Source organism: Carassius carassius, chromosome 14, assembly GCF_963082965.1.
Source record: "Carassius carassius chromosome 14, fCarCar2.1, whole genome shotgun sequence".
Taxonomy (NCBI): Eukaryota; Metazoa; Chordata; class Actinopteri; order Cypriniformes; family Cyprinidae; genus Carassius; species Carassius carassius.
The window spans coordinates 23195116-23208412 of record NC_081768.1 but is presented as its reverse complement, the minus strand read 5'-3'; the positions used below and the strand labels follow the sequence as shown (position 1 = coordinate 23208412).

The window sequence follows — 13297 nt, the reverse complement described above, 5'->3', positions numbered from 1 at the left end:
TGAAACTTCCCAATACAGCCAGCTAATTACACGTCAGGTCAGTGACCTAAATAGAAGCTTTTCCTGCACGTCTAGCACTAAGAGTGGTTAACACAAGTCAAGTAAAGCTCAAACTTGCAGTGGATTAGGAAAATCTGGTTAAACGTGTATTGAGAAATATACAAACAGATACCACAGATGAAGAATATCTAAAAAATTTTGAAGAATGGATGCAGACTTGCAAAGTGCAGTGAACTAACAGTTTGAAAATTATTAGCCAGTAACAAGTAATTGTGGTTGGTTACAACTTACAAATGGGGGGGGGGGGGGGGGGTCATACATCATACAAGCGGAAAAAATAAAAAATACACACTGACGAGCATACAGTCAGGCAGAAACCTTGTATTTCCATATTGGGACATTTTTTTTTTTCATAAAATCAATGCTATCGGTCACTCTTTATCTCTTTATCTAGGCCCCTCTGCTGGTTTTACAAATATTTAACCAAATAAAAATATTAAAAAGTGCTTGTGTCTTGTGTGAACTAGTGGTTTAAATAAGTATAACATTTTATTTACTCAAAAAAACTATGTCTATAAAGGCTAATGTTTCATGTATTTAAAAAATGGATAAGAGTGTCTAAGTCTAGCATTAACTAGGTGGTTATAGAAAATACGGTCTTAAAGTGACATAGGCCGTTAGTTTTGCAATAAAAGGACCTCAGTATAGTGTCAGAAGCCAAAGGTATTAATTTTGTGTTGCCTTTATATGCTCCTTTTTTTTTTGGCTCTCGAGTGCCAGCAGCCATTGACTTGCATTTTAATGTATCAGCAAAGTCCACGGTTTCAGCTAAAAGACTTTTTCTACTCAAGAAAAAAAGTCAAATGTACTAAACAACAGGAAAAACCCATAGCTACAATAAACTATGTAACCTGAAAGCTGATAAAAACAATGTGAAGCAGCCACTCTAATGATGGACAAAATGTGCATCTCAAGACATTCACTGGTCAAAAACCTCAACCCCATTGAAGCTTGCTTGTGGTAAAATGGTATTGATACTGACAATATGTAAAGCCATAAAGCCAACTTTGATGACACAGTGGTTAATTATTTAGAAACTACAGGGTGTTCCTCATTTCCTAAAAAGTAGCAGGTTTTAACAAAAAAGGCTTCTGCATGACAGCTACGATATGCAGCTCATGGTTATAATGCTTTGTAATAATAATTTATTATTTTATTAAATAAATATTAAATAATTTAAGAGTTTTTGTTTTTTAACTAATTTTAATGATACTGAATAAAAAAATAAATAATAATAAATACATATATACATAAACATATAAACACACACACACATACATATATATATATATATATATATATATATATATATATATTTTTTTTTTTTTTTTTTTTTTTCATATTTGCTCTTTTTTCTTTCAGTCTAAAACCTAAAAATGAAAAATGCAATTTTTGGCCAATCTTTTTTTTTTTTTTTTATAATCTGCCAATGCTTCATTTTAAGAGCATGTTTGTGTACAAGTTTTGTTGGGTCACCAACTGCTGTCCAACATAAACTCTGGATCTTATAGCAAAACCAATTGAGAACCATAGACCTAAACCAGGAGTCAAGTGACAAGTGTCTTTGGACAAACATACTGTCTACAGTTGAGAAAAACAGTATTTAAATAAAGATTATATGAAGGAGAAAAGTGCATTGAAAATAGGTTCTACTGTCTGCTATCAACAGGGCATTGATGTATAAAGCTTACAAAAAAAGTTAATTTCAAACCAGTGTTATTTAGTGTTAATGATATACTAATACAGTATTTGAAATATTTTCAATTAGCTTTTTTTTCAGCATTTTAATTGAAGTTTCTATATTTTTATGTGATTGTCATTTTTAATAAATTAATTTTTTATAATTCCTTGTAGCTTTAATTTTTTTATTTAAAAAAAATAAAATAAAAAAATTAAAGTTTAAAAAAATTAGTTGCATTTAAAAAAAAAAAATACAATTTGACTGATTAACAAGTTCGTTTTCCTTTGCATATTTTCTAGTATAGTATTTTATTTTAATAGTGTTATTGTTAATTAAAACAAATTATTAAAAAACTGTTTCAACCAGTTCAAGAAAGTTGGTGTATCTGTTGTGAAGCATGAATGAAGAAATATTTTCCAATCATGTGGATTCCCTTTTAAAACACCTGGATTTCGCCCATGAAAAATTGCAAAGCAGTATTAATTTACAATCACTATCAGCTCTCAGAACATTCAAACTAATACAACCAACTTATAAACAGAGCAAGGCGCTTCAGCAGCACTTAAAGCTTATAAGGGCCTCGGATTATCCAAATTACTCATAACTCTCTCAGCTCAGCCCAAAGAGGACGGAGAGACCCCCAGCTTAACCAAAACCATGAGAGAGCCAGACAGACCCAGCTTTCTCAGCTCCAGATTAGCCCGTCTATACGTCTAGCCAAACAGGATCTTGAAACGAATGAACAGGACTTTAATTTCAAACCAACTTTCTTTTTCAAAGGCGACCTACGCAACAGAAACTGTCAGATATTATATTCAAATGACCAGAGTATGACTCCTCCGGGTACCACAACGATCCCCTACCGAGAAGCTGTTTACTCTTAACTCAAGAAATTATCCATCACCGGGATGTGACTAACTGCAGTTGCCATGGTTCCTCTGCAGTCCGAAAACATGTGCCGCGTTTCCACAGAGACGGAGGACATAACAGGATGCAGGACACACACGTTTGGGAAACAGAACCTTCGCTGTCATAAACACACGCTCGGCCCGATCCCTCAGAAGAAATGCGGTCTGGAAAAAGATGTAGAGGCATGAACACAAACCGCAAACACAAGCCATGTGGACCCCGGCAGCATCATTAGATCATCCTTTATATAACAGGCGAATATGCCATGATGACATCACTGAATAACTCCACTCCATCTGTTAAAGCGCTGAAGTCATGCAGCAGGACAGAGCGGCGAAAATAACAATCGCACCTCGCCGACCGACTCCGATTCCCATTCGGAAACCTTCGCACAGATATCAAGTAACAGTTTGAATGATTTATTGCTTCATTTTTCTGTATGTGCAAAGATGTTGCAAGGTCTGCTTTACTCCCTTGCTAATTTCTGGATTTGGAAACTATAGCGGTGGGAACATTTGATCAAGCTGTCTGGTTTTGGCCGAAGCTATGCTCTTAGCTTAAGACATCAAAAACTAATTTAAGAGTTTAACCCTTCTGCCCCTTAAACTGAAAAACTTCAAATCTGCTCTCCTCAGAGTGTGCTACAAAAGAAACCTAGAATCATATTGGGTCAAACGCCGTAAAATTGAGTCAGAGATCAAAAAATGACATGCACTGTCCATAGCATATATGCAATATATTCTTCTCAAGTCATGCATTAGTTTTGTGTGAGAAAGAAATTGAAATTTAACCTGCTATTCACAAAAAATGTCTAAAGCCTCTACTTTACCTCTGAAATCGTATTTGCACTTTTGCTTTTTTACTTCATCAGTTAGAAAATCGTATGATTTTACCCGAACAATGGTTTACATTTTGGCTTCAGACTGTGAAATGAAAATAAATTGTTAACTGAAACTACATTGAATACTTTTTAATGACTCCAAAACTACCCAAAATAAAATGTCCACAAAATAATTCATATATTTCATACATTGTATATTATAAAAACCTACAACCATTAAACATGGAAGTGCTAATAAATAGTAAAAGCACTACATTTTTCATTTTTAAGTGATACCAGTTGACAAATTGTGGCAACTCTAACATAAGAAAACTAAAAGTAGAAAAAAAACGATGATAAAGTACAAAAACATAAAGAAACCTTATAAAACCAATAAATAAATTAAAAACTAAAAGAAAATAGAAAAAAAAAACGTATATTAAGTTACATTAACTATTCATTCAAGCTCAACAGCATCGGTTCCTATTAATTTTCACTGTACAGAAAATATCTGACTAATATTTCCTCCTTTTCCACACAAAAAAAATAAAAGTCCTATGTGTTTGTAACAACTCAAGGTTGAGTAAAAGATGATTTTTGGCTGATTTATTCCTTTAAGGGCAGTAGGTTTCAGGACAAGCCCCATCTGAGAGAGGGAATTTTCACTTTACACATCAAGCGATTTTTTGCTCTGTTCAACGTACACCGTTCCAAACATGTTTACATTGTACTCTAAGTGCTTGTGGCTTTAAGTCACCCATGAGGTTTTGAAAATATACCAGGATGTAGGAAACGCTGATGTTTATGTATCGTATTGGCTCACAGGATAGAGATGCTGCCAGAGTCTCAGGTGTAAAAAGCTGCTGAATGAGTTCTGTGTGAAGTGGTTCGGCTCTTCAGGGAAAAAGGAAGCCATTTGAAAAGAATGCAGGATTGGAAAGGTAGTCGGCCCATTAAACAGCAGGCAGGTCTGAAATGAAAGCTCTATGCTAAGAGGGCACATGCTAATTATAGACGGGCACAGCTGGAGACAACATATATAATCACGTGGTTTAAACTACTGCCGATGGAAAATATCTACACTCCTTAGCGCAGGAAGCTAGTAATTTTCACTGTCTTGACCATATGGAGCATAATCATGCTACAATTTAGTCCCTAGCCCGGCCCGTGTCCGACAGTTTATCAGAATTACCCAACCAGCTTATATACTACTGTTTCAGCTATTAAATTACTTAAGTTTTGCATGCAATGGCAAATGTTGCATGCGCTGCAATGTTTTTTCATGAACTACAAGAAGCCACAGTAGACCGTGAGCTGATCATAGCCTATGTTTGATCAATTTAGTCTTCTCAAATCACCACAACTTGCCTAAAATCAAATTTATAGATATAAAACAGTTCAACCATATAATTATGTTTAATATTAAACCTAGATAAATGTGTGCTATATCCAATAGTTTGCGCGGAGAGTGGAAGCTAAAGCTCACTTTGCAGGACATGGAGGCACCAGCACGATCACTTGCATATTTTTTTCTGTGAAAACAACTTAAAATACATTGTCATTTTGCTCATAAAGGTAAGAGTAATACATCAAAAGTAATACATCATGTAAAGTGTCTACTTTTTTACGTGCACTCAATTTCAACAAAATGGTGTGCTTTTATAAAATAAAGAAACAAACATGATGCACTTTCTGACATCTCGTCTTGAACAGGAGCGGTTCACAAAAATGAATCGAAAGTCAGCGAATACATGCTTCACATGATAAATATATCTATAGAAACCTTTAAATGACTACTTAATGAAATAAAACAAACTGAAAACAAAACCTTTCATTATAATCATAATCTGTAAAGATGCAGTTCTCTCTTAATTAGGAGATGATGAATCAGGATTGGTAACTTCATCCTTGCGACACAAACTCCGAAAACACTAGTTTATTAGTATATAATTCAAATATCGCCTTACTATTTCCCCAACATATTCATAGTAATTGCTTTTGCAGGTACTTTGCGGCAAGCTTTAGCCTATTGCATGCATTTGAATGCAGAACTCTTCAGCTGCACTGATGGCACGCACCATACTGCTAGGGGACACTAAACACTGTCAAATTGTTTTCATCACTAATTGATGGATGTCTTAAAAAAAATTAAAGAGGAGACTAAAACAGGCCAGAGACCCGGCTCGCTTCTGAATGATGATGTAAAAATTAGCCCAAAGCCCGGCCCTAGGAGAGTAAAAAAAAAAAAAAAAACCCAATTCGAAGGAAAAATTAACCAAGTACTTCAAGTGTTAAATCCTTTTATTCTCATTAATCTATACAGGTAAAAAATATTTTTCAGCTAAATAGGACGTCAGAAATACTTTCATCCAGATTGTATCTTTTTTTTTTTTTGTAACAGAAAATATATCTGTCCACTACAGTGGGCAAATGCACTAAAGTTTAATTCTGCCTATGAAGCCGTATATAGAATCTGACTTCTTTTGTATGTTTTATTAAAATGATGATATAACTTCTACTTGAATGGTTTTACTGACCAAAAATAATCGTCTTTAGATTTTTTTTTCCCCCAATGATTACAATCTATATTTATTTATTACACACAAAGCTTAAATTATGAAAACTGTGTCAGTGTCCAAATATGGACCTTACTATATGAGGTTAACCACTGACTTCCATAATACAGAAAAAAATACGATGGAAGTCATGGGCTATGGTCAACTGTTTAGTTACCAACATTCTTCAAAATATTTACTTGTGTGTTTAACAGAAGAAAGAAACTTATACACTTTTGGAACAAGTGGAATTACAATTTCTGGGTGAACTACCCCTTAAAGTTATTATCATTATCACATTCAAGTTAAGGCATATTGTGGATAGGGTGCTACGTTAGAAGGAAGCCTACTCCTCAGAGTTTAGAGTCTTTGAGTCTGTACTGGAAATACGTTTGACATTCTCTTTTTAATGGCCGCCAGGCTCAGTTTTATTGCAGATGAAGTTGTATTCACCGTGATCACATTTCCTGACACCTCTTCAGGGGCTGTTCGCTAGACCATATTTAAGCCTGTATTAGCAATTACCATGATGTCTCATCTCTCGGCCCTGAGCTCAAAAAGATCAGTTTACTGGAAAAAGTCTCCACTCAACGGCATGAGGTACAGTTCTCCATTATATCTCACTCACTTATGTAACCGAGATCTTGGCTTGAGGGAGGCTCGGTGGCTTCCATCGACACAGTCTCTTTGAGATGAGCGTGTGCATGTGTGTCAGACAATGAATGCTAGATCAGGTGACACCTGTGGAGTGTGTGTCTGTGTCAGAGTCTGACCTGGTCCTCTGTGACGACTCCTCTGCCGTCAGCGTGTGTGAGAGGACAGCACAGCGGTACGCTCTGACACAGATGTCCCAGCAACATGGACACCTCTTTCATGGTCCTCCAGCAACACACCAGCACCATCTGAGCCGTGACCCGATAGGCCTCTCCATCATCACCACCACCTAGACAACACAAACACACACACACACACCCAAATGAACACTCGCAAAACGCTGATCAAATGTTGGCCTCTCATGGACAGAACATGTATTACAGCGATACCAGCCCTCGTTTGAAATCAACTGTTGGTTCACTGAAGTAGAATGGTAAAAATATGAGTGTGGTTACTCATATTAGACATAATACTAGTGAATTTATGATATGTCAATGTATGAAATTTGAGTTTGAAATATGTTTTTTTTTTTTTTTATACAGATGCTATGGTAGAGGTGCTTGAACTGTATTTAGTGAAGGGCGATCGTGTTTTACCGCGGTTACAGGACTGTGGTTTATGAACGGTGTTCTCCGGCTCTTTCCGTTCACTGTCACAGTCGCTCTCACTGGGGTCCAGCTCTCTTGCACTAGTGAAGAAATCGTTTGTGTCACGAGGTTGAATCTCCTGCAGGATCTTCTGGAGGCCAGCAGAGGTCTCTGTGGAGAGAAGAAGAATCTATTATCATCATATACAAGCAACTGACAGATCTAAATTGGAACAACATACTGTCCCGACCACTAACCACATACAACACGACACTGAAATTTATTAGAGCTAAAATAGTTATGACCCTGTGGACTTCTAGACACTTCCAACAGCATTACTGGAAAATTGTGAATATTTGTATTCCAATGTCATTTCTAATAATTTCTAATGATGTATTGTGTTTAATAGCATTCTGGGTTGGAAATGGCTGATTCATAGCTAGCATTTAAAGTAACCTTCATAAAACAAAAATAAAACAATATATGCGGTCAAGTATAAATAAATAAATACTCTAAGGTTTCCCAAACACATAATTAATTAACTCTGCACAATTAATCATAATAAAGTTCAAATTGCGATTATAGTTTAGTGTGATCATATGCATACACTGAAGTAAATACCGTATTTTTGGGATTATAAGTCGCACCTGAGTATAAGTCGCATCAGTCCAAAAATACGTCATGATGAGGAAAAAAAACGTATATAAGTCGCACTGGACTAGAAGTCGCATTTATTTAGAACCAAAAGAAAACATTACCGTCTACAGCCACGAGAGGGCGCCCTCTCGCAGCTGTAGACGGTAATGTTTTCTCTTGGTTCATGTCAAATTAATTTTGATAAATAAGTCGCACCTGACTATAAGTCGCAGGACCAGCCAAACTATGAAAAAAGTGCGACTTATAGTCCGGAAAATACGGTAACTATAAATATTGTGCACGATGTGCTTTAGAGTGAAGAGTGGCACAAGTCTATTTCACATTTGTCTAACATGCATTTAGGAACATGTGCTATTGTTCACTTTATAGTCACATTTGCATAACAATTGTAGTAGTAGTAGTATTTTTAGGGTGGCCATATGCGCCATTGATACGGGACACGGACACCCGAAGTATTTTTATTTAATGCCATGTCAACATATTAGGTTATTTTCATGGAAAAACCAGCCAACGTTATTTAGCAAAGAGCAAATATTATAGCACTTGACCAAAATAAAAGCTTGAGGATTTCACATGTAAAAATCCTGTAGCTTTGAATGTTTGAAAGTGACAATTTTAAGACATAACGTACCAGTATTGCAACTTGCACTGTAACATAATATTTAAAAAAAAAATGCAACATTTGGCATTACAACTGTACATGTACAAACAATATTCCAGTCTTATCATCATTATTATAGCATTTTGTTAATAATTTTAATTCTTCTGAATGAGTTTACTGAAATAAAAAAGGGAAACCCCCTTCCAATTAAATAATTACAAATGAGAAGTACTTTTCATTTTAAAAAAAATGTATTTCTCATCCAATTTAATTATTTTCTCTTTTATTTAGAACTTTATAGACATAAACCAACATGACCACAAAAGACTAACATGATGAAAAGCACAGTTCTGCCTCTGAATACTACTAATTGGATGAACCGTGCTTGAAGTTGTTGTATGTACTCCTGTAACTCGCACATCGTCTGAATTAAGTATGAAAGTGCCAAGATCTGATATTGCTGGACAACTGAACATAAAACTTGGCATTTTGGTCAACAACACAAACTAAGATGCTCTTCCTCGCCTTAACTTTCTTGGGACATGTCCAGTTTTCCATTTTTAAGATTACTACGTTCTTTAACACATCCCTCTCACGTGTAGCAATCGCAATCTATACAGTAGAAACAGAATAGCAATCATTTGACGCATTTCTACTGTCACACATCACAGAGGCCACCTTGCACAAATAAAGGGACAGACAAAATGTCCACTAGTGCATTGCTGGACACGCTGCCAGCGGGTCAAGACAGTGTAAGATGCATTTACCTGACTCTGTATCCATAGGAATGAGGCCCTCAGGGGAAGAGCTCTGAACCACAGGGGACACAACATCAGACATCCTGTAGCACAGGCCTATGAGCTCTGACACAACAGCCCTCCACTCAGACAGCAGAGCAAGTGACCTAAACACACAGAAACATATCAACCACACACACAGAAGACAAAAGGAACGCAAACACCTCTGTACTAGCCGATTAAAGGTCGAGTGTGAGTGGATGTACCCAGTGTTGAGCTGCTGCAGGACTGCAGTGATGCAGTGAACTCTGCCATATAAAGGATAGGAAGCAGCGGCCTGCATAAGAGACGCCTCGGCCTTCAAAACCTCTTCCTTCAGACACACCATCAGCCACCGCACCACTGAAACATCACAAATATGCTCTCTAATTTAGACATACGTTCTTCAGATACAGACATATACACACGATTTAACTTTGATTCATGTATAAAGTCAAAATAACCGCAAAAGTCTCACTGGTCATTCCCACTCATTGAAAACAATGCAAATTGGCAATGTATAGTTTGAGTTTGAATCTTTGTTTTGTACAAAACATTATTAAATCAAAAGAAATTATTAACTGTATATAAAAAATCATTAATATTATTATTATTGCTAATAGCAGTAGTAGTGATAAATTCTAAAATGTATATAATATTTTCATTATATATTTTAAATAAAATTTCAATTGTGTGACAGAAATCTGTCAGGTTTTTCATTAGAAATATCTTGTCCCTTTTTGTTTTGAAGATAAATGAAAGTCTTATGGGTTCAGAAAGATGTGACGGTGTGTAACTGATGCCAGTTTTATTTTTTAGATGAACTATCCCTTTAAGAATGGACACGTTTTTTGTTTTTTTTTGAAGTCTTATACATGCAATTTGCAATGTTAAAGTTCGCAATTAAATCATGGAAATTATAAAAAGTCTTGAAAATTGATATCCTGCTTAAAAATACAATCATTCAGATAGCAGCCTGGATCAAAAAACAATATTTTCATCCATCTTGGGTGATGGTCATCTAACGCAAGCGTACTTGTCAGGGTGTTCTGCTCCAGACTGGAAGACTCAGACGTCTGGGACTGGATCAGTGCTGGTGGCTGGACAGGGCTGTGCCGTTTCTGGATACAGCGTAGTAACGCATCCTGCAGAGCTGGCTGGTGCAGCAGCAGGTTGAGAAGATGAGCGGCAGTGACGCTGTCGAAGGGTTTGGTACTGGTGCTGAGGTCCAGAGCGACCTGAAGCAAAGACTGCAACCTCTCCGGCTCCTACAGAGAGGAGGACATGCATTCATCTTCATTTGAACATTTCCAGTAGTAGTCGGTACTTTCACACTGACCTGGAGTCGCACTGCTACAGGGGGCAGTTTTTGTAACAGGTTGCAAGCGAGCTGTTTGACTTCAAGAAAGTTGCTTGCAAGACAGCACAGCACAGCTTGAGCATGAGAAAAGCTCACTGAATCTCCAAGAGCAAAACCACAGCCTGAAAAAAAAATAAAAGAGGTGAACAGATGATTTGAAGTATACTGAGGTGACTAGTGAAGTAGTGAATGTCTTCGAGAGCAGGTTGGCTGATGACTGATATAAAGGCAAAATAGGCTTTTATGATACCATGCTATTTAAAGGTAGTAAAAAACACATTGATAACAACTTCTGCAAAATAATAAGATTTATTTTACATAAAAATATTTTAAACAGATAACTAGTCAAAAACAGCAATACATTTAAAAGGAATGGCATACTATATAGAGCAATGTTATTAGTCTTGGCAATATTTTGGTCGACCACTTAAGGTGACATCCTTTTGCAAGAAAAAGTTATAAAAATACCAGTGTTAAAGGTGAAATGCTCAGCGATCAGCCCCAGCAGGTGTAGAGCCATCAGACACCTGGAGAATGAGGCTCCTGGGTGAAACACCTGGAACAGAGTCTCACAGAACCAGCGCAGAAACTCCTGATAAGACAGAAAATTGGTTTTCAGTTTAAAGGGGTCATGAACTGCAAAATCCAAATTCCCTTGATCTTTTGATATATAAGAAGACGGTGTGCTAAAAACATCCTGTAAATTTCAGAACTCAAAACGGTCTTGTTACTCTAAAAACGGCTTATATTGAAGCCAATCTGCCAAAACGACAGCTTGTGCAATGTTATACTTTATGACATAACAGTGTGGCTAAACACCGCCTCTGCAGAAGATGATCAACACCTGCTTCTACATCGCTGCCTGTTTAACCCCACCCACTGATTCACGCATGTAGTGTAAATAAAGAGGGGCAAACGCAGGTCTAAGTAGAAACCAAACTATAAACTTCTTTCAATTAATGGTGGGGTATGTATTTTTTTGGTACGGGCCGAGTAGCAAAACAAACTTGTAGACAATCAGCAGTAGGGGCGTGTCTACTCATGATATGGAGGAGAGAGCACTCAGTGCGCAGGACAACCATTAGCCGATCCGAGTGATGACAGAAAGATGATAGAAAGAGATGGCAGATAAAAACAAAAGAGGAAAATGTCTGCGGAACAAAAGGCGGCTTACAATAAGGCATGAAGTAGGACCCGTATACATTTTCGGATCAGCTTTCAAGCGCTGGAGAACTCAAGGAGCAGGAAGGCTTGCGATCGGACGACCGAGGATGCTTCTTTTTTTCTCCATAGGTGAGAAACATTGGTTTTGCCTTGTTTCACAGAACTAATATATGCTGGCTTTTGCTTTAAAATGCTCGTGTGTCAGGTTCGCTTGTTTGTTCACCTGCAATCGTAATCGTGCAATCCACACCTTATAAGCCTGGAGCTTCTTAACCTCCTCCACTGTCTGTTTCAAACATCAGATCCCAAAGTGTGTCCGAAAAGTAATCAGAATCAGAAAGAGCTTTATTGCCAAGTATGCTTGCGCATACAAGGAATTTGTTTTAGTGACATAAGCTTCCAGTACACAAAGACAACAACACACAGACCAAAAAAAAACATTACAAAAAAGGAGAATTACAAATTGGCAAATAAATAAGTGTATAAACAATTGTGCTATAAATGATAATGGAATAGGATTGAGTGAGATGCAGGAATGTTCTAGGATGGAGGGTTAACAAATAAATATAAGGATATTGCACATTTATAAGCATAATTGGGGAGCATTTAACTGTTCATGAGGTAGATTGCCCGGGGGAAGAAACTATTCTTGTGCCTTGCTGTTCTGGTATTTGCAAAAGTTCAAAGATGGGGTGACTTGGATGTGAGGGATCCAGAGTGATTTTCTGAGCCCTTCTCAGCTGGCGAAGGAAGTACAACCTTTGTTGGGCTTTTTTCACAATGGAGTCAATGTGATTGTCCCACTTCAGGTCCTGAGAGATGGTGGTTCCCAGGAATCTGAATGACTCCAATGCAGCTACAGTGCTGTTCATGATGGTGAGTGGGGAAAGTGCAGGGGGGTTTCTCCTAAAGTCCACAATCATCTCCACTGTTTTGAGCGTGTTCAGCTCCAGGTTGTTAAGACTGCATCAGACAGCCAGCTGCTCAACCTCCTGTCTGTAAGCAGACTCGTCACCGTCCTGGATGAGGCCGATGACTGTAGTGTCGTCTGCAAACTTCAGGAGCTTGACAGAGGGGTCTTTAGAGGTGCAGTCGTTGGTGTACAGGGAGAAGAGCAGAGGGGAGAGAACACATCCCTGAGGGGCACCAGTGTTGGTGGAGCAGCTGTTTGACATGAATTTCCCCAGTCTCACTAACTGTTTCCTATCTGTCAGAAAGCTGGTGATCCACTGACAGATAGAGCTAGGAACAGAGAGCTGGGTTAGTTTGGTCTGGAGGGTTGTTGGGATGATGGTGTTGAAAGCCGAACTAAAGTCCACAAACAGGATCCTCACATAAGTCCGTTTTGTCCAGATGTTGCAGGATGAAGTGCAACCCCATGTTGATTGCATCATCCACTGACCTGTTTGCTCGGTACGCAAACTGCAGGGGGTCCAGTGATGTAAGATAACATGTTTAATACAGCAGATACCA

At 37.5% G+C, this 13297-nt stretch overlaps 1 protein-coding gene across 2 annotated transcripts in view; it reads right to left on the bottom strand.

Annotated features, from left to right (window-relative positions):
• thada (THADA armadillo repeat containing) overlaps positions 1-13297 on the bottom strand; it is a 103528-nt gene that overhangs the window by 83533 nt on the left and 6698 nt on the right. For both annotated transcript variants that reach the window (XM_059566713.1, XM_059566712.1), the window contains exons 15-21: positions 11129-11252; positions 10640-10782; positions 10337-10568; positions 9528-9663; positions 9292-9428; positions 7276-7437; positions 6799-6968 (exon numbers count right to left, since the gene is read on the bottom strand). In XM_059566713.1, the coding sequence (XP_059422696.1) occupies positions 6799-6968; positions 7276-7437; positions 9292-9428; positions 9528-9663; positions 10337-10568; positions 10640-10782; positions 11129-11252 (1104 nt within the window). The remainder of the gene's footprint in view (positions 1-6798; positions 6969-7275; positions 7438-9291; positions 9429-9527; positions 9664-10336; positions 10569-10639; positions 10783-11128; positions 11253-13297) is intronic.